Below are 12,352 nucleotides of genomic sequence, written 5' to 3' on the forward strand. Positions count from 1 at the left end.
ACAGACTACACCATGATTCTAAACTCAGTACGCCATGATCATAAACTGACTACAACATGATCCTAAACTGAGTACGCCATGATCCTAAGCTGAGTACAACATGATTCTAAACATACTACGACATGATCCTAAACAGACTACACCATGATCCTAAACTGAGTACAACATGATCCTAAACTGACTACGCCATGATCCTAATCTGATTACGACATGATCCTAAACCGACTACGACATGATCCTAAACAGACTACGCCATGATCCTAAACTGAGTACGCCATGATCCTAAACTGAGTACAACATGATCCTAAACTGACTACAACATGAACCTAAACTGAGTTCAACATGATCCTAAACTGACTGCGCTATGATCCTAAACTGACTACGCCATGATCCTAAACTGAGTACAACATGATCCTAAACTGACTACAACATGATCCTAAACTGAGTTCAACATGATCCTAAACTGACTACGCCATGATCCTAAACTGAGTACAACATGATCCTAAACTGACTACAACATGATCCTAAACTGAGTTCAACATGATCCTAAACTGACTGCGCTATGATCCTAAACTGAGTACGACATGATCCTAAACTGAGTACAACATGATCCTAAACTGAGTACGACATGATCCTAAACTGAGTACGACATGATCCTAAACTAAGTACAACATGATCCTAAACAGACTACGACATGATCCTAAACAGACTACACCATGATTCTAAACTGAGTACGCCATGATCCTAAACTGACTACAACATGATCCTAAACTGAGTACGACATGATCCTAAACTGAGTACGACATGATCCTAAACTGAGTACAACATGATCCTAAACAGACTACAGACTGTTTCCTTTTCTTGGTGGTTTTCCTTTTCCTTTGGATGATTATTATTGAAAAATGTTTGTGGTGTAATTAGGTATATTGGATTACTTGTTGGAATTGGCCTGGTTTTGGTGGGGATGGTGACCCACATCAGGATGCCGTCCTTGTCACTTCGGCCCGGCTTCAACTTTGTTACTGAAACTGCAGTACTGTCACTGTGGAGGAGTTTTTGGTCGCCCTAGGAGAGAAGGAATGAAAATGTTGTTTATGCATCGTGGATGAGTAAATCGTTGGTGGTTTTTCTTAATTTAAGAGCGTCTTGTCGATCGAATGGTAAAGGTTTCTTAAATCTTAAAGGTATGTTTATTCAAATTTGCTCTGGTGAGCCTTTTTCTCCATCAAAAAGGGTTACGATTTTGCATGCACAGCCATTTATTCCCAATGTTATTGTGGTTTGGGAAGTTTGCAAGTTCCATTAAAATTGTCCCGCTGGGATGCAAACTGAAACAGGTTATGTCGTTTTGGTGACAGGTGTTTATGTTTTTGTACTCACCGGAGCAGACTTTGGAGTTATCGTTTAAAGTCAAGAATGACAACAGACTGTATATGGTTATGCTAGTACGGGAAGTCAAAGTTTTTTTGAGTGTGGGGATGTTGGCAAAAAGCGACCTGCTTGCCTGAGAAGGGAGAAGGCGGATGGCGGGATGCAGGTGGTCCTCATAACGTCTGGGCCCACTGATGTAGGGAGAGGTGGGCCGACAGTGGTAGAGCAGCCACAAGTACCTGTTGCTGAGGAACAAGTTGTTTGTGTTGAGGGTACTGAGTTGCAGCTTGTACAGGAGGGGAACATAGCGTCTGATGTGCAACAGAAAAATATTGCTGTAGGAGTTAAGGATGGATCTGGGTAGCCATTTCCCCAGACTGGTGAAGAGATGTACGAGTGATGGGTGAGGGGGGAGCTAGTCTCCATGGCAATGGCTTCCATGGCTTCCATGGAAATGGTTTCCTTAGGAAACTTTGCAGAATTTGTTTTTTTTATGTATTATTTCTTACATTGTTTGCCAAGAAAATATTGTGTTATTACGTTCAGCCGAGAAGAAAATCAGAGCGGCGTCAACTTACCAGCACTACAACCAGGAATACGACTTTCCCTAAGCAGATCCTTTGTCCGCACCACCCAGGGCATTTTAACTGATTCCAGATGCCGACCCAAAACTATGCCGCCGGAGAAGAGGAAGTCAGAGTGGTCTTCTAGTCAGACTTAGGAGGCGCGCACATCATTTACCGCTTCCAAGTATATTACTTGCTATCTTATAGTCCTTAGATAACAAAGTTGACAAGATCAGGGCAAGGGTTTCTGTCCAGAGCGACATCAGTGATTGTAACATACTCTGTTTCATGGAAACATGGCTCCATTGGGATATACTGTCGGAGTCAGTACAGCCACCTGGATTCTCAGTGCATCACGCCGAAAGGAATAAACATTGGGGGTGTATGTTCATGATTAACGACTCATGGTGTAATTGTAACAACATACAGGAACTCAAGTCCTTTTGTTCACCTGACCTAGAATTACCTCACAATCAAATGCCGACTGTATTGCCTCTCAAGATAATTATTTTCGCAGCTGTGTATATCCCCGCTCAAGCCGATAACACGACGGCCCTCAAGGAACTTCACTGGACTTTATACAAACTGGAAACCATATATCCTGAGGCTGCATTTATTGTAGCTGGTAATTTTAACAAAGCAAATTTGAGGAAAAGGATACCTAAATTCTATCAGCATATTGCCTGTAGCACTTGCGCTGGAAAAACACTGGACCATTGCTACTCTAACTTATTTTATGCATACAAGACCCTGCCCCACCCTCCTTTCGGCAAATCTGACGACGACTCCATTTTGCTCCCCTTCCTATAGGCAGAAACTCAAACCGGATGCGCCTGTGCTAAGTACTATTCAACGCTGGTCTGACCAATGTGAATCCACGCTTCAAGATTGTTTTCTACATGCGGACTGGGAAATGTTCCGGGTATAATATTGACTTGTACACTGAGACGGTTACTGATTTCATAAAGAGTGTATAGGAGATGTTGTACCCACTGTGACTATTAAACCTACCCTAACCAGAAACCGTGGATAGACGGCAGCATTCGCGCCAAACTGGAAGCACGATGCACCGCATTTAACCATGGGAAGGTGATAGGGAAAATGGCAGAATAAAAAGAGAGTAGTCGTTCCCTCCGCAAGGCAAGCAAACAGGCAAGACGTCAATGATGAGACAAAGTGGAGTCGCAATTTAACTGCTCAGATACAGGATGTATGTGGCAGGGTTTACAGTCAATCATGTACTCAAAAGGAAAACTAGCCACATTGTGGACACCGATGTCTTGCTGCCAGACAAGCTAAACACGTTCTTTGCCCGCTTTAAGGATAACACAATACCATCAACGCAGCCAGCTACCAAGGACTGTGGGCTCTCCTTCTCCGTGGCTGACATGAGTAAGACATTTAAACATGTTAACCCTTGCAAGGCTGCCGGCTCAGACGGCATCCCTAGCCGCGTCCACAGAGCATGCGCAGACCAGCTGGCTGGTGTGCATACAGACATATTCAATCTCTCCCTATCCCCGTCTGCTGTCCCCACATGCTTCAAGATGGCCACCATTGTTCCTGTACCCAAGAATGCAAAGGTAACTGAACTAAATGACTATCGCCCCTTAGCACTCACTTCTGTCATCATAAAGTGCTTTGAGAGACAAGTTACCTGTCAATCTAGACCGATTTCGATTTCCTTACCGCCCCAATAGGTCCACAGATGATGCAATCGCCATCACACTGCACACTGCCCTATCCCATCTGGACAAGAGGAATACCTATGTAAGAATGCTGTTCATTGACTATAGCTCAGCATTCAACACCATAGTACCCTCCAAGCTCATCATTAAGCTTGAGGCCCTGGGTCTCAACCCCACCCTGTGCAATTGGGTCCTGGACTTCCTGACAGGCCGCCCCCAGGTGATGAAGGTAGGAAACAACATCTCCACTTCTCTGACTCTCAACACTGGGGCCCCACAAGGTTGTGTTCTCAGCCCTCTCCTGTACTCCCTGTTCACCCATGACTGCGTGGCCATGCATGCCTCCAACTCAATCATCAAGTTTGCAGACGACACTACAGTGGTAGGCTTGAATACCAACAACGAGACTGCCCACAGGGAGGAGGTGAGGGCCCTCGGAGTGTGGTGTCAGGAAAATAACATCACACTCAATGTCAACAAAACAAAGGAGATGATCGTGGACTTCAGGAAACAGCAGAGGGAGCACTCCCCTCTCCATATCAACGGGACAACAGTGGAGAAGGTGGAAAGTTTTAAGTTCCTCGGCGTACACCTCACTGACAAACGCAACAGCGCCTCTTCAACATCAGGAGGCTGAAGAAATTTGGCATGGCAACTAAGACCCTCACCGCCTGGAACGGCAACTGCACCGCCCACTACCACAGGGCTCTCCAGAGGGTAGTGAGGTCTACACAACGCATCACCGGGGGCAAACTACCTGCCCTCCAGGACACCTACACCACCCGATGTCACAGGAAGGCCAAAAGTATCATCAAGGACAACAACCACCCGAGCCACTGCCTGTTCACCCCGCTATCATCCAGAAGGGAGGTCAGTACAGGTGAATCAAAGCTGGGACAGAGAGACTGAAAAACAGCTCCTATCATCACTAGCACAGACAGGATGATGCCTACATACAGACTTGAAATCATTGGCCACTTTAATAATGAAACACTTGTCACTTTAATAATGTTTACATATTTTGCATTACTCATCTCATATTTATATACTGTATTCTATGCTATCTATGCGCTCTGACATATTTTTTGTAATTATTTTTTTATTTCACCTTTATTTAACCAGGTAGGCTAGTTGAGAACAAGTTCTCATTTACAACTGCGACCTGGCCAAGATAAAGCATAGCAGTGTGAACAGACTACAACACAGAGTTACACATGGAGTAAACAATAAACAAGTCAATAGCACAGAAAAACAAAGAGTCTATATACATTGTGTGCAAAAGGCATGAGGAGGTAGGCGAATAATTACAATTTAGCAGATTAACACTGGAGTGATAAATGATAAGATGGTCATGTGCAGGTAGAGATACTGGTGTGCAAAATAGCCGAAAAGTAAATAAATAAAAACAGTATGGGGAGTATGGGGATGAGGTAGGTAAATTGGGTGGGCTATTTACCGATGGACTATGTACAGCTGCAGAGATCGGTTAGCTGCTCAGATAGCAGATGTTTAAAGTTGGTGAGGGAGATCAAAGTCTCCAACTTCAACGATTTTTGCAATTTGTTCCAGTCACAGGCAGCAGAGAACTGGAAGGAAAGGCGGCCAAATGCGGTGTTGGCTTTAGGGATGATCAGTGAGATACACCTGCTGGAGCGTATGCTACGGGTGGGTGTTGCCATCGTGACCAGTGAACTGAGATAAGGCGGAGCTTTACCTAGCATGGACTTGTAGATGACCTGGAACCAGTGGGTCTGGCGATGAATATGTAGTGAGGGCCAGCCGACTAGAGCATACAGGTCGCAGTGGTGGGTGGTATAAGGTGCTTTAGTAACAAAACAGATGGCACTGTGATAAACTGCATCCAGTTTGCTGAGTAGAGTATTGGAAGCTATTTTGTAGATGACATCGCCAAAGTCGAGGATCGGTAGGTTAGTCAGTTTTACTAGGGTAAGGTGAAGGAGGCTTTGTTGCAAAATGGAAAGCCGACTCTAGATTTGATTTTCGATTGGAAATGTTTGATATGAGTCTGGAAGGAGAGTTTACAGTCTAGCCAGACACCTAGGTACTTATATATGTCCACATATTCTAGGTCAGAACCATCCAGGGTGGTGATGCTAGTCGGACGTGCGGGTGCAGGTAGCGAACGGTTGAAAAGCATGCATTTGGTTTTACTAGCGTTTAAGAGCAGTTGGAGGCAACGGAAGGAGTGTTGTATGGCATTGAAGCTCGTTTGGAGATTAGATAGCACAGTGTCCAAGGAAGGGCCAGAAGTATACAGAATGGTGTCGTCTGCGTAGAGGTGGATCAGGGAATCGCCCGCAGCAAGAGCAACATCATTGATATATACAGAGAAAAGAGTCGGCCTGAGAATTGAACCCTGTGGCACCCCCATAGAGACTGCCAGAGGACCGGACAACATGCCCTCCGATTTGACACACTGAACTCTGTCTGCAAAGTAGTTGGTGAACCAGGCAAGGCAGTCATTAGAAAAACCGAGGCTACTGAGTCTGCCGATAAGAATATTGTGATTGACAGAGTCGAAAGCCTTGGAAGGTCGATGAAGACGACTGCACAGTACTGTCTTTTATCGATGGCGGTTATGATATCGTTTAGTACCTTGAGCGTGGCTGAGGTGCACCCGTGACCGGCTCGGAAACCAGATTGCACAGCGGAGAAGGTACGGTGGGATTCGAGATGGTCAGTGATCTATTTGTTGACTTGGCTTTCGAAGACCTTAGATAGGCAGGGCAGGATGGATATAGGTCTGTTCCATTCCTTTACTTAGATTTGTGTGTATTAGGTATTTGTTGTGGAATTGATATTGTTGTGGAAAGATATTAGTTGCTAGATATTGCTGCACTGTCGGAACTAGAAGCACAAGTATTTCGCTACACTCTCAATAACATATGCTAACCATGTGTATGTGACCAATACATTTGATTTGAGGGGGTTCAGGTGGGGCTAGTCTCCCAGGAAATGGAGGAGATGCCCGGTTCGAGTGATAGGGGGGGGGGGGGGGGTGATATGGCAGGGAGTAGTCAGGGGTCTGTGGCCTCCATTGAGGAGGATCAGGAGAAGGATATGGACATGTCTGATATCCCTGTTGGTATAATAGCAGCTGGCGATGACTCAATTTACAATGTAGATGAGGAAAATGGGTTCCTGGACCAGACTTTTGGGAAATCTGTTAAATTGGCAGATTTTTAAAAATGTTGATTAGTTTGCGAGGTCAACTGTGGTGTTACAGAAGACGGTGGGGTTAGACCAGTTGAGTGTGAAGAGGCTTTTCCGCTTGAGGAAATGTGTTACTGCTGTCAAAGCAGCAAAATGTAGTGGGAAACATGGTAAGGTTAAAATAACATTTAAACAATGATGATTATCATGCCTCATAGGGTGCTTTTTTCTCTTTGTCTGGATTCTTTGTGGTTTCTTATGTTTTTCCTTTCTCTTTTCTATATGGAGGTACTAAGGGTCGGTTCTCTCAATATTAATGGGGGAAGGGACAGGAATAAGAGGGCTTGGGTATAAGAAGTAATAAAACAGAAAAGGCTTAATGTGGTTTTTCTATAAGAGATAGATAGTGATGAGGCTAATGTTGTTTCCTGGGGTATGTGGTGGGAGGTGCAGCACATACTCTGTCATGGTACTAATTTCAGTGCTGGGGTGGCAATTTTGTTTTCCTCAGACTTACGGGTGACTGTGGTATCTACAACAGAGAATGTCAAGGGTCGGGTTTTATTGGTCAAGGCAATGTTTTTGTTGTTGTTTTGGAATGTTTATGCTCCCAATGAGGGCACAGAGCATATTGCTGTATTTGATCAAATAAAGGAAACCTTAAGAAAGTGTGACCAAGAGGGATATATGGTTTTAGGGGGGGACTGGAACTGTACAGTAGATTTTCCTGTCGATCACACTGCTGAAGAACCTCACTTGCGGTCAACAATTTGTCTGTCTGGTCTATTAACTGAGATTGAGCTTTCTGATGTGTGGAGAGTAAGAAATGCAAAAGTTAGGCTGTACACATGGCTTAAAGTTAATGAAGGTCGTGTCAGTAGAGCGAGATTAGAGAGGATGTATGTATCTGAGCACTACTGTGGTAGGGTATTTCTGATCACCATATTGTTACTGTTGATATTCACTTGTCTTGTCCACGAAGGTCATCACCTTATTGGTATTTAATGGTAAGTTATTTCATGGCGCCATGTTTTGTGAAAGGTTTTTGTTATTTTGGGAAAACGGGAGGGTTATTAAATGGATTTTTGAGTCCTTGAGACAATGGTGGGAGGTTGGGAAGGCCCAAATACATGTGTTTTGTCAACAGTATACTGCTCTGTCTAGTATTGAAGTTAAAGAGACTATCAGGGCCCCTGAACAGGACATCAAATCTATTGAATCGAAGTTACTCACTCAGAATGACCCCGGACTTGTCATGAATTTACAGGGCAAGAGACATGAACTAGGACAGTCAACATTGCAACGCAAACATTCTCCCTGGTGGGAAAATGACCACGGATGACGGTGAGATGCGCCAACATGACGTGTATTTCGACTCTGCCCTCTATAAGGCGGAGGATTGTGATTCTCTGTGTGCTGAACAGTTTTTACATGGACTTCCTCATTTGGGACCTGAGCAGAGAGCTGCTTTAGACTTTGACATTACGGCAACATGTATGGCAACAATTGAATTATGCTTTTTGTCAACGTTTACTAACATTAGGCAATAACTAGAGATGTGAATAATATTACTACACAGATCATACACGTAACGTTGGATAGCTAGCGAGCCAGCAAGCTAAAGTTACATTTTAACTTGAATTGAAAACGAATTTCTGACAAAATTAGAAATGTGTAATATCTGAAAATGTAACTAGCTAGACTCTCTTACCTGTATACATGGATGGACGCTTCTCCCTCTGTCACGGATACCATCGTTGCCCTTAGTTTGAAGATGTAATCCGGAGACAGGTGTTTACTCCATTTCCTTAGCTATCATACCCTAATTCTACTTATTTCAAAACTTGGTCCTTCAGAAAGTGGAGATTAACAGGATTGTGTAGGATTACCTACACATACTGACCAGCTCATGTTATAGACAGAAGCGCGCTACATGGCAGACCAATCCGAACTCATCTCTCGGCATGTCAGAGTAGCTCACAGATCACTGCACCTGTACATAGCCCATCTGTAAACAGCCCATCTATCTACCTACCTCATACCCATACTGTATTTATTTATTTATCTTTCTCCTTTGCACCCCAGTATCTCTACTTGCACATTCATCTTCTGCACATCTACCATTCCAGTGTTTAATTGCTATATTGTAATTACTTCACCACCATGGCCTATTTATTGCCTTACCTCCCTTATCTCACCTCATTGGCACTCACTGTATATAGATGTTTTGTTTTCTTTGTTCTACTGTATTAATGACTGTATGTTTGTTTATTCCATGTGTAACTCTGTGTTGTTGTATTGTGTCGAATTGCTTTGCTTTATCTTGGCCAGGTCGCAGTTGCAAATGAGAACTTGTTCTCAACTGGGAAAAATATATATAAAAAAATAAATGTCCAGCCCACTCATTATCTCAGCCAATCATTGCTAGCAGAAAGGTTGCTGACTTTTTCTGTGGTTAAACCAACTAGGCTCGTAATTTAACAATTATATTCGTATTTACTGATGGCATAGAAGTTTGTTATTAAGGCACATGAAAGTTCACATGTTCCCGAAGCATTTCTGCCAAAAAACATACCCCAAAGTTTACATTCAAACTGCTCTCCTGTGAAGGATTGACACGTGACATACGCCTAGTTTCCTGAAACGAGTCACATTTGGGCCAAAGTACAAGTTTAGCCGAAGGGGTGTAGTTCTCTTACTTAACTTTGTGTCAGGAGCAGCTAAATTAGCAATTTGACAGACTAAGGGCTGAGTTTGCCTATTACACACTGGTTAATTACATTGGGTTGTTTATGAGCATATGGGGTATTCGGAGGTTGTTGTGCTTGTTAACTTAGAGGAAGATTTGGTGTTGTGTTTTTAATTGATGTTTAACCATGCTTTTGTTTGTTTGAGTGTTTATTGTGTTGTGGTTTCCCAGACCCAATAAAGTTTTTTTAAACTCAAACTCTCTCTCTCTCTTATTCTCTCTCTGTTTCTCTCTCTGTCTCTCTGTCTGTCTCTCCTCTCTCTCACACGCTCTCTCTCTGTCCCTCTCTCCTCTTCTCTTTATTCTGCTTTAGCTTTAGGCATTTGCAAGCTGCAGAGAAATGGACAATCAACAGCACTGTAGCACTTTGAAAAAATACGGCTGTCAAACCCGGCATAGCAACAACAAAACAACAACAAAAAACTTGTTTCTCCCTTTACAATGGAACAGTTCAAATACTTTTTCCCTGTGTGCCGTTCTTTCATTTGCGTACTCACAGTATGCGAGGAAGTCAGTGTAATAGTCTATTATGGTGTGTTTTTTAAGCACACACCACACACCACACACCACAAAGCACAAGCATTTACAGCATCGAGGCTCGAGACACCAAGGCGGTTTAATGAGGAAGTCCCTTAAGCAAACTGTTACTGCAGTGTTTACAGTATGTAAAGACTCGACACACAGATTTTCAGATTAAAGCCGATGTGCTGTTTGTCTCCTACAGGTCATATCCTATCACAATACCGCCTCTGGTTTATTAGCAGAAAGAACGTGTGTGAGAGAGAGGGGGGGGGGGGGGGGGGGGGCAGTGAAAGGGTGAGAGAGGGAAGAAAGAGGGAGAGGGGGGGGGGGGAAGGAGAGGGCAATGAAAGGGTGAGAGAGGGAAGAAAGAGGGAGAGAGGGGGGGGTGAGTAAGGAGAGGGCAGTGAAAGGGTGAGAGAGGGAAGAAAGAGGGAGAGAGGGGGGGTGAGGAAGGAGAGGGCAGTGAAAGGGTGAGAGACGGAAGAAAGAGGGAGAGAGAGAGGGGGGAGGAAGGAGAGGGCAGTGAAAGGTTGAGAGAGGGAAGAAAGAGGGAGAGAGAGAGAGGGGGAGGAAGGAGAGGGCAGTGAAAGGGTGAGAGAGCCAGAGGGAAGAAAGAGGGAGAGAGAGGGGGGAGGAAAGAGAGGGCAGTGAAAGGGTGAGAGAGGGAAGAAAGAGGGAGAGAGAGAGGGGGGAGGAAGGAGAGGGCAGTGAAAGGGTGAGAGAGGGAGAGAGGGGGGGTGAGGAAGGAGAGGGCAGTGAAAGGGTGAGAGAGGGAAGAAAGAGGGAGAGAGAGAGGGGGGAGGAAGGAGAGGGCAGTGAAAGGGTGAGAGAGGGAAGAAAGAGGGAGAGAGAGAGGGGGGAGGAAGGAGAGGGCAGTGAAAGGGTGAGAGAGCCAGAGGGAAGAAAGAGGGATTTGATTGGGAAAGAAAACATCAGAGAAAATGTGATATTTTGTGGATTTTGGGTAGTTATTATTGCATAGGCTATAACGGGAATGGGTTAGTGAACCATCTGCAATGTGTAAGTAACTCTCGCCCTCGATCCCTCTCCCCCTATCTCTCTCTCTCTCTCGCACTCTCTCTCTCTGCCCCCTTCACTCCATCTTCCTCACAGTCTGCTCGCAGTACTCGCGGGGCGTCTTCGCCATCTTCGGCCTGTATGACAAGCGTTCTGTGCACACACTGACGTCGTTCTGCGGGGCGCTGCACATCTCCCTCATCACGCCCAGCTTCCCCACCGAGGGAGAGAGCCAGTTCACGCTGCAGCTCCGGCCCTCCATCCGTGGGGCGCTGCTCTCGCTGCTCGACCACTACGACTGGAACAAGTTTGTCTTCCTCTATGACACCGACCGGGGTAAGTTCTCAAATTTGTGTGTGATGATGTGTTACCTTTAGCACGTATGAGAATCCTCACTGTGTATGACTGTCATATTACTGAGTCTACTTTTAACCCTAAAAGCACCAACAAAATAACCCAACAGGGGTTATTTTGGACCCCAAATTGATAATGACTGCAAAGAGACACTGTCTGTCAAGCAGTAAAACGTACGTTTCATCCATAGCAACTTGTCATGAAAATGTTTGTTATTCATTCTAAGTGTTGTGTTTCTGTGATACTCAGAGAAATTGGAGATTGAGCTAATATGAAACTGATATGGGCATTAGAGGCTCTAACTTTGGAACGCTATGGGCTATCAACTCGGTTCCAATTGCATCTGAAAGATAAGACTCTCAGCTATAGAGACATTGACTTGAATCTAAATATGTATTTACAGTTTTTAGTTATTTTGGAGTGATAGTGGCTGCTTTGCTGCCTAGGGGCCAAATCTGGGGTGGCTCCATATCTATGCATTTTCTGGGTACATACAGTGAGATCCAGAAGTATTTTAGAAGTGAAACATTTTTTGTTGTTTTGGCTCTGTACTCCAGAACTTCTCCAGAACTTTAAAATAATACAATTACTAAAGTGAATATTGTCAGCTTTAATTTTAGGGTATTTTAATCCATGTCAGATGAACCATTTATAAATTACCTTTTTGTACATAATCCCCCCCATTTTAGGGAACCAAAAGAATTTGGACAAATTAACTTATATGTGTATTAAAGTAGTCAAAAGTGTAGTATTTGGTTCCATATTCCTAGCGCGCAATGACTGCATCTAGCTTGTGACTACAAACGTGTTGGATTTACTAGCAGAAACAGTGCAAACAGTGGAAACAGTGGCAGTAGAAACCAAGCCAAGATAGACTAGAAGTGCTAAAGACAGGCTATATAATACAATGA

General features: G+C 44.2%; 1 protein-coding gene across 2 annotated transcripts in view; it reads left to right on the top strand.

The window, feature by feature from the left end:
• The window catches only part of LOC139418116 (glutamate receptor 4-like), a 192,412-nt gene that overhangs the window by 101,655 nt on the left and 78,405 nt on the right, over window positions 1-12,352 (top strand). For both annotated transcript variants that reach the window (XM_071167321.1, XM_071167320.1), the window contains exon 3: window positions 11,184-11,423. In XM_071167321.1, the coding sequence (XP_071023422.1) occupies window positions 11,184-11,423 (240 nt within the window). The remainder of the gene's footprint in view (window positions 1-11,183; window positions 11,424-12,352) is intronic.

This window comes from Oncorhynchus clarkii, chromosome 10 (assembly GCF_045791955.1).
Source record: "Oncorhynchus clarkii lewisi isolate Uvic-CL-2024 chromosome 10, UVic_Ocla_1.0, whole genome shotgun sequence".
Taxonomy (NCBI): Eukaryota; Metazoa; Chordata; class Actinopteri; order Salmoniformes; family Salmonidae; genus Oncorhynchus; species Oncorhynchus clarkii.